Below are 13874 nucleotides of genomic sequence, written 5' to 3'. Positions count from 1 at the left end.
TAACTGGGGGAAAGTTTATTGGCTCACAGTCTAAAAATGAATCAGCTCTATTAACAACTGCTCTTGAATTTATCCATTAAAAGTTGATATTTTGTTTGGAGAAAGCCACAGTTTAGACGGTAAAGTATGCAAACTCTTTTCAGAAGGTGAGGACCTGGAAACTGGTTTGCTGTCATCACAGATAAGTAATGTTTTTTTGTAGACACTTTCACCATTTGCTTATGCGGGCAATTGAGACCTGTGGTCTGTGAGGTACTCTGAAACCTCTAAAAAACACCCAACCTACTACATAATACAATATAGTCTAATTTTTCCCTCCCCATTTCTATCTTTCTTTAAGGTAGAAAAATGGACGTGGGTTTCTAGAGGCCAAAAAAAAAAAGGTTTGAACAAATTTTGCTCAACTTTTGATTTAGTTTTTTCAATGTAAATGTGCACTCAGTCAGCAGGAACATGGTTTAAGCCTATACAGTAAATTAAAGTTTAACATAATGATATTCTGACTATTTAGGTTTTCTTTCCTAATATTTATATTAGAATTGCATGAAGTTTGCCTACTGAATAGATTAGAGAGGGGTACTCTTACACTAACCTTCTGGCATCTCAGTACTTTATCTGTGTGATGTGACCTGCTCTATTCCTGGTCTGCCAGGAATATTTCTTTCTTTAGAACTTAATTACTAGCACATATCACATTTGCAGCTTTGCATAAAATAGTTTCCTGCTTTCTAGATGGATTTGTGTTCAGTCGCAGGTCAGATTGCATGAAAAAAGGTAGTGGAGATTTTTTGTATTTTCTTGGTAGCATCAATCTGTTCCTTTCTTAGGCTGCTATAGAGTTGGGGTGAAAAGCTAGGGTGCTAGATATTTTTTTGAAATGAACTCCACAAGAAAGAATAGAGGGGGAGAAGGAGATGGAAGAAGATTAAATAGCTAGAACAGAAAGATCTCCTAATCTCACAACATGATCAAAGAAAAAATTTTAGCTGTGTCTGATCTGAACTGTGGTGGTGTATCCTGTCCCTTGATTGTCCAGACTCGGTGATTATTGGAAAATGCTCCCACTCTGTTTCTCCTGCGTGGCTTAGTTTCCTTTCTGTGCAGTGAAAATCTGGAGGGTCAGAGGACTTACACAAGCCTCAGGTCTTGCTGCAGTGCGGAATCATGGGGCAGCTGGAATGTGCACCTAGAACTGCAGTTTTGGAGTTATTTTCGGGTACCGCAGACAGATGTGTGGGCTGCAGACTGCTTGGTTATTGAATAATATATAAAACTTAATATCATTTCTTTCAAATGCAATTATTCAAATCAATGCCAAGAAGAAGAGACCGGGAGAAGCAATAACAAAGGTGTGGGGTTTGTTTTTAAGGAAAGATATTGGGAATGTGTTTGACGGAGAACAGGAAGATGGAACAAATTTAGATTGATGTACAGTAGTGTGCATTCAGAGAAGGAATCCTTAGATTAAAAGCTTAAAGGGGAAAAGTTCTGCAGTGCAAAGAACTGTGTCTTGAGGTATGTGTAGCACAATGTGGTTGTGAGGCTAAAGCGTGCCTCTCATAATAACTACAACTAGCCTGCTCACCAAAGGGCAGAATGTGGTCCTGTATTTTTATTCCATTGTAATGCAGTTCAGATGTAGAAATTAAAAAATAGCTTTCTATTTTGAAGATAAAGAAATCATATTCCTTATTTTCTGAATGCTAGAGATGCTCTATTATAATTGCATTTGCAGCAAAACTTTGCCTGTAAAAAAAGTTATTTCCATGACTCATCTTGAAGGAAAAAAATAATTCCCAGGGCAACTTATTTTTTTTTTCAGGTTTTGGGCTATTAAAAAATTGATCCACGTTAGGCAGAAAGGTGCTGGGGTCCAAGCTAGGTTGTTGCTTATTAGTAAGTTGAACAAGAGATTGGTTTATCCACCACCTCTGAATATTAGGCTGAGGTACCTAAGCTTGACTATCCAAAAAAAGGCTGCTATATCTTTCCATCCCTCAGGCAATAATGTTTACTCACCCTTGTAAAGTCATTTGAGGTCTTGTATCTATGACAGTGCGAATAGTAATTAGCAGTAATGCTGAACAGAGAGGGGAAAAGAAAGGCTTAGTAGCACTGTAATTTTTTAAAAAGTAATGGATTCTGACTTTATTTGCATAGCTAAATGATTTATTTCTGTACACACTGGCTGCCAGAGATCCCTATATAATATTGTCAAGTAATGAAATCTAAAGACACTATGGATTATTGTTTTGGTATATATGCAATGTTCAATGTAAAGTGGTTTCATGCAGAGAACTGAAATGAGACACAGATGATTCATTTACACATTTATTTACTATCCTGCTTACTCTATCAGACTGAAATGGAGAACAATGCATTTATTTTACAGACATTTGACATAAATTAAACAGGTATTTTGATGTTGAACAATTGTACAGACTACAACATGCATATTAATATGTAGATTGGTGCAGAAATATTTAGTTGATCAGCAAAATCTAGTATGACAAAAATAATAATCACATTTCCTTTTTTATGAAGTTAAAATGCAGCTGATATGGAGACATTGATACGAGTACCACTGAATGTGAGAAGTTATTAGTCTAATGGAATCAGATGGTTAGCTGAAAAAATAAAGCTATTGTCAAACAGTCTGATCTACAAAAAGAAATTAAATCAAAATGTTTCTAACAAATACAATAATAATGAAAAAAAGCATGTTAGATGCAATTACCATTGCAAAATGCCCTATTATTCCCCTGCCCCACCCCCAAATACAAACAACGCATGAAGCAAAAGCAGCATATTCTCCCACAAAATGTCTGGGGCATTTTGTAAAGGCAGATGAATGAGATTAGACAAGACTTATCACATATGCTTTTATCTCCTAGTGACAGTTCTTTAAAGAAAGGTATGTTGTTAATATAGCATTGTATGATGAAATGTTGCTAATTCTGTAAAATTGAACAATAGTGAAGACACTGCTATCGCGCCAAGAGAACTTGAAAAAATACTGTTGTGCTTTTTTTGTTTGCAGCATTCAGAGCATTCACAGAGGAATACAAAGTAAAGTTCATTAAACTCAATAAAACTAATAATAGTCATGCTACCATATCTATGAAACTAACACAGTAATAACTTATAAACATGAATTAGTACGTATTTTTAGTTGATATTTACAGTGATCTTAAAGCAATAGGCTATGTATTCAACTCTCAGGTTCTTTGTACACTAATCCCTCCATGTTTCAGCTTATCAGCATGGCTCCTTTGACTTTTGAAAGAGTTACATAGGTTAAACTCTGCATAACTCTCTGAAAATTTAGAGGTATAAATCCAGAACTCTGCATCCTAGCAGAAGTACCCATGTGATTGTCCCCAACAGTGTTTTTTTCTTTTTTTCATTTTGTAATATGTGTTAGAAACTGTTCCTTTTGCCTAAAGCTATAATATATTGCTCCATCCTTCAGTTTTATACAGGCAGAATTCCCATTGGCTTTCTGCTTAAGGACTTCAAGAACAGGCATAAATGTTTCGTATTCTGAACCTCCACTGAGAGATGCTCTCTGAGCAGAACCTAGAGCAAAAGTATCAGTATAAGACATGCGTCCTTCACCTTGAAATTGTTAAAAAAATTAAGGTAAGGAATAGGCTTTTTGTTTCTTGCATTACCTTTTATAAGGTATGTCCTAGATATCAGAGCAACTAAGCACATGATCAAAACCCTACTAGGCCCGCAATTTAAATAAATTTCAACTGAAGATCCAAATGGAAAGATATCTAGACATGGTAGATTGGCACAAAATACTCAAGCTGGGTTTCTGATCCTCCATCACTGCTTAGCCATTTGGACAGCCATTTTTTTTAATTCATACAGGTATAAACTAAGAGTTACTGTTAAGTGAAATAGGGCTACTTGCAGGCAGTTTAATCATTCCACTGATTTAACAATTTTGGAGTGAGAGTCAATGTAGGGCTGTCTGTACTGTCTTAATCAAATGTAACATCAACTTTAGGTAAATTGACTATAGAAATACGCAGTATTTAAGGGGTGTGGTCCAAACTACAAACCACAACTCTCCAAGGGTTATCAAGAATGTATTGTTTAGATGATTCCACCTGGGTTAAGTTACACTGGGGCCAATTTCATCTTTGGCTATATATTGTTCTTTTTATGCAATACCACTGATGACAATGGCAAAACTTGCTTGAGTAAGGGATTTAGCCAAGACTACATGGACTGGAGGTAATAACCATGGTAGAGATAGTCTATGGCTACATTAGCAAGTAGTACAACACAACAGAAGCAGATTTGTTGAGGAAAACAATCTGTGCTGACAATTCACACTGTGTGTATCAGGGCTACTATTTTGGACTAGTCTGGTACCAAGGCCTGAGTGCTTCGTACTGGCTGCAGAACTCAAGGTGCCCTCATGGAACAAGTTTTCTGGTTCAGCTTCATGTAAAAGTAATCCAGTTTGCATGGTCCATGATTGCTCTGTGATGTGAATCAAAGCAGAGGAGCAGGGATAGCTGAGAGATTCACGTCAAGAGAGCTGTCCTGATTTCCAGCTGTGTAAACACAGCTGTAGACTTCCAGATTTAGAAATGTGCATTACTTCTGCTGATATTAAATATATATTTAAACACTTGAGGTAAAAAAATAACCTAATTATATTAATTACACAGACTGCTCTTAGATTCAGGGTTTACATTAACCACAGGACTACCGTCAATGTCTAAGGTAACGACATGTCACTGTTCTATTTGGTTCATAGGTATAGTTAGGATAATCTTTTTGAATGAAATGTTAGCTAATAGCATGTTCTTTAGCTACTTTTAATTACAAAGAGCAGTAAGTATTTGTGTGCTACTTCCTTATTCTACAACGGGATCCACCTGAATCTGTGTCAGATGTCATAAACGAAAATTAAATAGGCATCAGTCATATAGGACTATAAGGTATCACTGCTGTTTTGGAAGAAATCTTCATTGCACTAAAAGGTAATACTTCTCAAATATCATAACACAACATTTCCAAAAAATATTATTTAAACCTGCAACAGAAAAAACACAAAGAGAAGTATGTTACTCCACCTTCAGATGTCACATGGTGTATAATTACTGAACAAGAAACCATCACGTGATGCAAACAATTTTGTCTCTGCATGCCAGTCACCTAACATTTCTTCATTAAGGAAACTGATAGAGTAGCTGCAAAGGATCTGGGTCCCAGAACACCTGATCTGTTTTAGAATATGAAAGCATTTCAGCTGGAGTTTAAACTGAGTACCACTAAGTAATAAATATATTGGAGAAGAGACAAATAGTAACACTTATACTGGTGGCTCTCTTAATAGCATTTAGCAGTCAACTGCTTTTACAAAGCTCTTGCAAAAGCACTGAACAAATGCACTGAAACATCTTGCACATTGAGGGGGACACTGGAGGAGTTAGAGCATTTTAAAACTAGAAAACGTGAAGTTGTGAGATGGTATGGCTGCAACAATAACAGAAAGAAATGACACTCAGTTCTTCTTGCTCCTTGGTTCAAATGCAATAGAGTCCATCTGGCCACTTGCACCAGACTACCAAAATGCTTTCCTGATAAACAAGACACACCTATCATTTTGTTTGGTGGGTTGCTTCTAAATGCTCCCAAGAAGAAGAGAAGGTTGGTGTTTGGAGGGCAATGGGAAGAGATCCAAATATCAACAAAGATAAGAACACAGTATCTTCTTTTTCAGGAAAGTCTCTGAAAAATGATTACAGATCAAATATTCATGTAGCAGGCAAGTGGGTAATAACATCACTGAAAACCTCAGTAGAGACCTCTTGGTTCTAGGATAAAAATTAAGATTGGGTAGGACTGGAATTAAATCTTTTGCTACTGGCATTTTTACCTCATTAAGTGTGAACAAGGACTATTTTATATGTTTTATTATATCTCTTGTTTATATAACATATTAAAATATGCCTTGTTTACTTACAATTTTCTGCCTTTATTCCCACTTTGCGGTATTTGCATCTCTTGCTTGATCTGTGCTGGTTACTTTGAAAAAACATAATTCTTGCAGTTTGCTTTTAAAATATGTTTTGCATGATCAAAATGTTACACTTTATCTTCTATCCAAATGATTCAAAAATTACATTAATTTAAAAAATCAGTCAGGTAGGCCCTGGACATTTTTACCAGGCTGACTGTATTTGCAGTAGGGCTCAAAAAGGACAACTGGATTTTGTACTGGACCGTGGTTTAGAGCTGAAGTTGAAGGAATTACTTAAATAATCTGAAGGTAAACCTTGTTTCAAACAGATCTAAGGAAACAGAAGCTCAGTCTACATGTAGGCGAAGAGACCTACTTTTAAAAGAACTAGTTGTTTTTCAAGGAATAAAAATATGTTCCCCAGTGTTACCTGTTAGGAAAAGACTCAAGAAGCCAATTGTCATTTTGATTTATGTACGTTATAGGCAAAAATACAATTTTCTGTACAGACTTTTGGTTATGTAATATTGTGCTAAAAAGCTCTTCAAGTCAGTTGCTCTAGTGTTAGATCAGATATCACCTCTCTAACATCACTAATGTTTGAATTTTGAGACCAATTTTGAAGTGAGGACACAGTGCATTAGATTGCTGCATTAGCAGAGAGGCTGCTATGTTCTATACAATGAAGCATTAAAAGGCCTTTTGTGTTTTTATTTAAAAAAGTGTATTTTATATAAATTCTGTAGTGCAATAACTTCCTACACCATTTTACATTCTTTACGTTGTATGCTTCCCCTGTAAACAGCTTTCCTGTATGAACTTCCTCTGCAGTTTGTGCGATATATTATTCCCCCCACGCTGCATTTGGATTAAGGTGACTATTTGCTCAAAAATTGTTCTGATTACTCTGTGAACATCTTTTAAATGTGTACATTTGGTTTCATCATTGAAAAGGAATTAAAACTTTGATTCAGGATTCTGCAGTTAGTATAAAATATAAAAAATAGATTGATTGCAAAGCTATCTCCCTGAACATTCTTCATTTTCCAGTGATATGGAGTCAGACCCCTTTCAGGTGCACAGGGGAGTGACTTCATCCTAAGACTCCTTAAGTTGTTTTGAAATTCCACAACTGTTGGAGACTGACTCCAGAACTCAAAAACAACCCTCCCCTTATTGTAGTGAATGGGTAATAAGTCTGAAATGGCTTCAGAGTTTTAGAAAAACAGAAAAATATACTCATGTAATTTTGCATAATTTGCTACATAGCAATTCATGATGAATGAAGTGATCCTGGACTGCACTTCTTACACCTGCTGTACTGGAATGAAAGCTAGGTCCAGTCTTGCAGCTGCTCAATTAAATGTTTTAATTGGGAATTATACATGAGCTAGGTATTCAGGATTGGATCCCATGTATGCAGTCAAGACTGGAAAAAACAAATGTCTAAACCTGTGCTTCTGGAAATCATACTCAGCATAGTCAAAAGTATATAATGAAATTATACCAAAAGCACTACTAAAGCTTAATCCTTTTGCTTCCAAGATTTAAAAAAAATACATCTGTTAATAAAGAGAGTTGCATTTCTTTTGCTTGTACAATTTCAAAATAAATGTGCTTCTCTGAAAACCTTTGAAATATGGCAGTCAATAAGGGCCTGGTCTTCTCATCTGATTTATATAGTTAAAGATCCTGTTGATTTTCATCAAGAGAGAGAGGCTCTTGCCATCCTCATTTATATTTCAGTCAGTCCCTTTTTCTGTCAGACTCCCATTGGTTTCAGGGGAAGTTCATCAACTGAGGCTTTGATTTTACTGCTATTGATTTTTTTAGTGATTTTAATAGGGCAGAATCAGGTTTGCATAAAGTTTAGCTCAGGAGAGCTTAAGGAATCAAATCTCTGTTCCTGCAACATGTTCCCTATGGCTGGACTCCTCCCTTTCCACCAAGTGGCACAGATCTGAGGGAACTTTTCCAAAGAGTAGGAGTCACCTGGGAGAAAAAGCACACAGAAGGAACATGACACAGGCCTCAGTCTTGCCAGAACAACATCATTCTCTTGAATGGGATTTTTCTGTGGATCCAGAACATGGGATCAGGTCCCATTTGGACTTAATTTGGTCTTCATTAGTTCACTGGGATGTAAAGGCAGATCGAACAGGCCCATGTGATTTCATAAAACTGCACATAGAAAATACAGACCAATACTTTAGGCATATAAAAATTGACTGGCATTTAGTTTTAGTCACTGAAAATATCTAGGAACTAAAAAATAAAAATAAATGTAGAAGATTAATGACTATAAAATACTCAAAGAGCTAATTTTTGGAATAGTGAGACACAAGATGATAGAAAAATGTTAAGCAGAATGCCATATAAACAGGTAAAACTGAATGCAACAACAAGTTGCAATGAACTGCAACTAAGAAAAAAAGGTTCATTTTTATTTTGAGAATTAATGACCAGACATTGTTTTGGAAAAATAACATTACATTCCCAGTTTTTCAAATGACTGAAGAGACTCTTCAACGTTATCTTGTTACGGAAATCAGAAAACTTATGGCAATATATATGATTTTTTTTTTTTTTTTAACTCAAAGGATTGTGCTGTGCTCATTGTTTGGCCCAGCCACCAGAATCCATATTTTGGGGCTCTTCAAACTTGCTTCTTTTCCATGGGCTAGGCTTGAGTGAGGTCTGTGGCATCAGCACAGCCATTTCAAGCAGGAGGCAATGTTGCAACAAAAATGCTTGCTCTTTTACATTAAATGCATTAGGTGCCTGATTTTTACTCATTTAAGTGACAGAAAATGACACATAAGTAAAAATTAACCTAGGTCCACTGTGGGAAGTAGAAGCCTGCTGTTACAAACAATGAGTTGGTTGGTCTAAAGTGCTTTTAGGGCTTCCATTCCTGCTGTCTCAGTGTCTTTGCAATGCTTGCTGTTACAGCACTGACCTGGAAGAAGCATTCACTCCCTTCTGTGTGTGGGGAAGTGAGAAGCTCAATTTCTGATAACAAGCCCATGGAGCCATGGAGAACTGATGCTAGAATTTATAAACCTCCTCAGACTTTTAACTGCTGGACCCTTTGGCTATTAGCTTCGAGGCTGGACTGCTGCTCTTATAAAACTGTTGTAAGGGAGTATCCAATTTCAGCAGAAATCAGAGGATAGCGTAAAAATGCCTGTATGCTGCTTTACTAAAAAAACCCCAACAATTTGTAGGACATGCCTGTGTAGCTGCATACTTTTGCTTATGATTATGATTAATGAATTGAATAAACTTTTTATGATTTAGGGAATTAAAGTGATCTATAGGCCTTTTTAAATATTATATCATAGGAAGCTATTGGTGCTGGATTAAAAAAAAGAGCTTTTTTCAGACAATGGTTAGGTGGGTACTTTGTAATGAAGGCTTTGGTTCAGCATCTTTCTTTTACAAAGCTGGAGAGTATCAGAGAAACCAAAGGTGCTTTGGCCGTTGTCAATGGGATGATTGATATTTCCCTTTATTAAAGTGTAGGGGAAAGCCTATACTCCATTTTGGAACAGCCATGGGAGGATGGGTTGAGGCAAAGTTGGTGAGTCAGGTGATACCTTTGGTCAGTCCAAATGATTGAACTGAAAAACACAGACCAGCTTTGGGGCATGGAAGACCTGGGACAAGTTACATGTACTTGAAGCCCCTTTTTTCCAGCTATATGATTTGTGATAATAGAAGGTACTACTTCCCCCTACAAAGTTTGTCTCTTATGTCCTTACACCATAACAGATTCAACAACATTGCCATTATTGAAGTATGGGAGAGAGCTCAAAGATCATGTAGAATCAAATATTGTTAAATCAAAGGAAAACCAGAATATGGGTAGTTGTTTTTTTTTTAATACCAAGCTAAAAGAAATATTCTAAGAGATTGAGAACTTCTGAATATGTCTATATAGCCATTTGGCACTATTTATTGCCACAGAAATAACTCTATGTTTTTTTACTTTAAAATGGAACGGCTTTTTCTTAGTTATGAAATGTTGGCAGTTTTCTATAAAAATATCAAATGCTTCAAGTTCTGGTCATTAAATCTTTGCTTTTCCTCACAGGATCATTAATTAAACTGACAAATGCAATAAGTAAAGTTATGCAAATAAAAAAAATCAACATTTACAGCACAGATAAACTAAAATACTGTAGTCCTTAATTAACAGATATATTCATGAGCTTTTTAACAGAAAGCAAGATACGTGAGATGCTTTAAGTAGAAGTTGCAATTTTGCAACATAAGTCTGTACAAAACCTCCAGGCAGCACGCTGTGAAGGAAGTACCTGTGTCCCAGGAAATGCTTTTCCATAAATCCTTGTTAACAGTAGCTTTCCCCCCAACCCCAAACTATTTACAAATATATGCATTTTCAAGCTCAAAGCACCTTGTTTCACATCTTTATGAATGCATGCATTGACATTTCATCCTTTCTTGTGCAAATTCTAAAATTCATTGTAACCAAGAAAACAAAAAAAGTTAAAAGAGTTCAAAATCTGTCTACAATCATAAGTGAAAGGATCAAAAATGTCAGATGTTGCAGAACACTGGCTCCTAACAGAGCTCTCTTTATTTTATTCACTGTTCTTGAGTCATTTTTTTCCCCATTTTTTTCAGTTTGTTACAAAAAGCAGTCTTTTTGTTTTTAAATTAAACAGTATTTAAACTAAACAACTCTTCATGCCATGCAAAAATAACATTTTATGCACTTTTTTGAGGCTTTCCATGTTTTAGTTCATAGGCATTACTAATTGTGTTTTAAGAAACGGTATTTTTATTGCTTTTGTAACTAGTCACATGCTAGTTTCACGTGTGGGACAGTAACCAGTTTCTCCCGGACTTGAATGAATTTCTGGGGCAAATAAATGGTTTTCCATTTTGTGACCTTCTTGGTTACTGTCTTGCTTTACCTCACCCACAGCATGGTAAATGTCTTGAGTACAGTTGTGGCTCATGCTTTGGGGTGAAGAGCTGACCTGTGGCTCCTCTGTTAAATGGTTGCCATCACTGTGTTTATCCCCACAGCAATTTGTCTTGATATCCTGCTGTTTTTCATGTTTTATACCATGTAACTCCATAAACTCTTCTTCTTCTCCAGTGTCTATTTCAGTGAAGCTCCTCCTCTCTTTTGAAGGGAAAGTGAAAATCTTTTGTTTGGGAAAGAGAGGGGATGATTTTTTAGCAGGTCCCTGACAAAGTGCTAATGTGTCAGCACCAAGTAAAGGTCGTTCACCTTGGGGTGAATTTTCTTCTAGGAGAATGGTGCTGATGTGCTGAGGGGTGGCCTGTGTGAAGTCTGTTCCTGCCATTACTGGCAGTGGCCTTGCAGTGCTTGGTGGAGTTTGTGGAGCACCACCTCTATTGTCTTTAAAATTAACTTTAAGGGATCTGGATTTTAATGGGTTGCTACCTTTCAGGGAACTTTTGGGGCTTTCCATGGCAGTGTCAAAATGCAAATGACCATGCAAAACAGTTTGGGACCCACTGCCATCACTGATAACAGCTCTATCAATTGGATTATAGTCGAAGGTGACATCAGTTGGAGAAAATACTCTGTCTTTTGTGAATGGTATAAGCTGAGAACTCCTTACTCTTTGATTGTCTTCCACGTTAACAGCATCAGCTGGAAATCTCATCTGCAAGTGAGAGCCAGGAAACAGAGAAAGGGGAGACCTCTCTGTTTCTGTGAAGTCAGTCGCACAACTGGCAAAACTATCAATACTGGATGTGCTTCTCATGTCTGTTATGATGTCCGTAGGTCCAGCTGACAATGGATCTCTCTGACCAGTAACTTCTTCCATTTCTATTTCTTCTTCATACACAGGTGGCTTTGCTGACTGGTCTTGGTAACCAGCATTAAGATTAGGCTGAGACTGAGTTTTAGTAATTTCATTATACAACATCTCCAGTTTTTGGGCACTGAGGTGCTGCGGGCTGGAGGATGCTGCAGCATTGTTTAATTGTTCATGGGAGTCTTGTTGACTAACTTCTTGGTATTTGTTCTCATAAGACTTGTTTGAGCTTGTTTCAGACATTGTCCTTCTGGCCCATTTCCACCGGCTTGGGGACAGGTGGTTGTCATCAGCTGTCTCCTTTGGATTGGCTGCTTCTCCAGGCTTACCTGAATCTACTGCTACATCTATCATTTCCATACTGCGAGCAAAGGCATCTTTCAGGTTCATAGAGACAATACTGCCATTTCTTTTAGCTCGCTCAAGTGCTTCTCTCCTCTTAATTGCCTTCTCCTGTCTTTTCTGCTCCTTATAAAACTCTGAGAAATTGTTCACAATAATTGGTATGGGCAGGGCTATGACCAGCACTCCAGCGATACAGCAGAGTCCTCCAACTATTTTACCTAATAACGTCTTAGGATAAATGTCACCATATCCTACAGTAGTCATAGTGATTGTTGCCCACCAGAATGATGCAGGGATACTGGTAAATTTTGTAGCATCCTCGTCCTTTTCAGCAAAGAATACAAGACTCGAAAATATCATTATTCCCATGGCTAAAAATAATATCAACAAGCCCAATTCATTGTAACTGCGCCTGAGCGTAAAACCTAAAGACTGAAGGCCTGTTGAATGTCTGGCGAGCTTAAGAATCCTTAGGATCCTCATAATACGAAATATCTGAACCACACGTCTGACGTTTTGGAACTGCAGGACACTTTTATTGGACTCCGTGAGGAAAATGGTGACATAGTATGGCAAGATAGCCAGTAAGTCAATGACATTTAATGGGCCTTTGAAGAACTTCCACTTATTTGGTGAGGACAGAAAACGCAAAAGGTACTCCATGGTAAACCAAGCAATACACACAGCTTCAACGTGTGCTAGCTGAGGGTTGTCATTTGGCTGCCCAAATTCATCTATTTCTTGAAGCTCTGGCAGTGTGTTAAGAGACAAAGCAATAGTGGACAGTACGATGAACAGAATGGACACAATGGCCAAAATCTGTAAAACAAAATAAACAATGTTTTGGTTAGACTGATATAAGTGTATTTGTCAGGGCCTGCTTAAATCCTTTCAAGTGTGCATGTGTCAAATAAACTCAGAATGATGGAAGCTGCTTTGGCTGCTTCATTCGTTATTTTGTTTTAATGTTTTGACTTTTGCACAGAGAGAAAACATTAGAATCATCTTAGACGTGGTCAAAACCTGATGGTTTTACTGCCTGCAGTAAGCCAGTTCATTTCAGAAATCAAGCCATGATTGGTCTTACCATTTTTAAATTAAAATGGAAGGTGGTATTTATTCTTGCAAGTTACCAAGTGAAGAAAATGTGCAGAACATTATTTTCTGCATTAAATGTAATTATGTAAAACTTTACACAGTGCAGAGAAATGATTGGGAAATACCGTGTGTAAAGCTGTCAATTTAGTACTACATAGTGCGCACCTTCTTAGCCATGTGTAAATTTATGAGCCAAAAGTCAAAGTTAAGAAAAATAAACAAGAAGCATTGTTCAAGAGACTAGTCCTGCCAAATTGGCATGTCTAGACAAATTTCAGGTGCTACAAGAATTGAAGGTATTTGCCCTGAATTAGGTTGAGAGCAAAATGTTAAAAAGTAAGCAGTAGTATGAAGGTGAACCCAGTTTCTCATCATGATTAAAATGTGTAAGTAGACGAATGCTTCCTAGAAATAATATTGCAATTTCTGTCTCAGGAGATAGGTTTTCTGAAATATTTTGTCATTCATTTTGATAAAGTTCAAGCACCTCTGTACCTCACAGCCTTCCATTTTGCCTGGAATAGCTGGTCATTCTCATTTACAGAATCAACATTCTGAGAAAAGAAATTAACCTATCAGAGAACCTAATGGTTTTACTACAAAGTTTAGTTATTTAT

General features: G+C 36.9%; 1 protein-coding gene across 2 annotated transcripts in view; it reads right to left on the bottom strand.

Moving 5' to 3' along the window:
• Positions 1–2318: 2318 nt before the first annotated feature.
• Positions 2319–13874, bottom strand: part of KCNB2 (potassium voltage-gated channel subfamily B member 2) — a 203886-nt gene continuing 192330 nt past the window's right edge. For both annotated transcript variants that reach the window (XM_074882799.1, XM_074882807.1), the window contains exon 3: positions 2319–12978. In XM_074882799.1, coding sequence (XP_074738900.1) covers positions 10816–12978 — 2163 coding nt within the window. In that variant the 3' untranslated portion in view covers positions 2319–10815. The remainder of the gene's footprint in view (positions 12979–13874) is intronic.

The sequence above is a fragment of the Strix uralensis genome, chromosome 1 (assembly GCF_047716275.1).
Source record: "Strix uralensis isolate ZFMK-TIS-50842 chromosome 1, bStrUra1, whole genome shotgun sequence".
Lineage (NCBI taxonomy): Eukaryota > Metazoa > Chordata > Aves > Strigiformes > Strigidae > Strix > Strix uralensis.
Note: the sequence above shows the minus strand (reverse complement) of the source record. Positions and strands in the feature narration are given on the sequence as shown.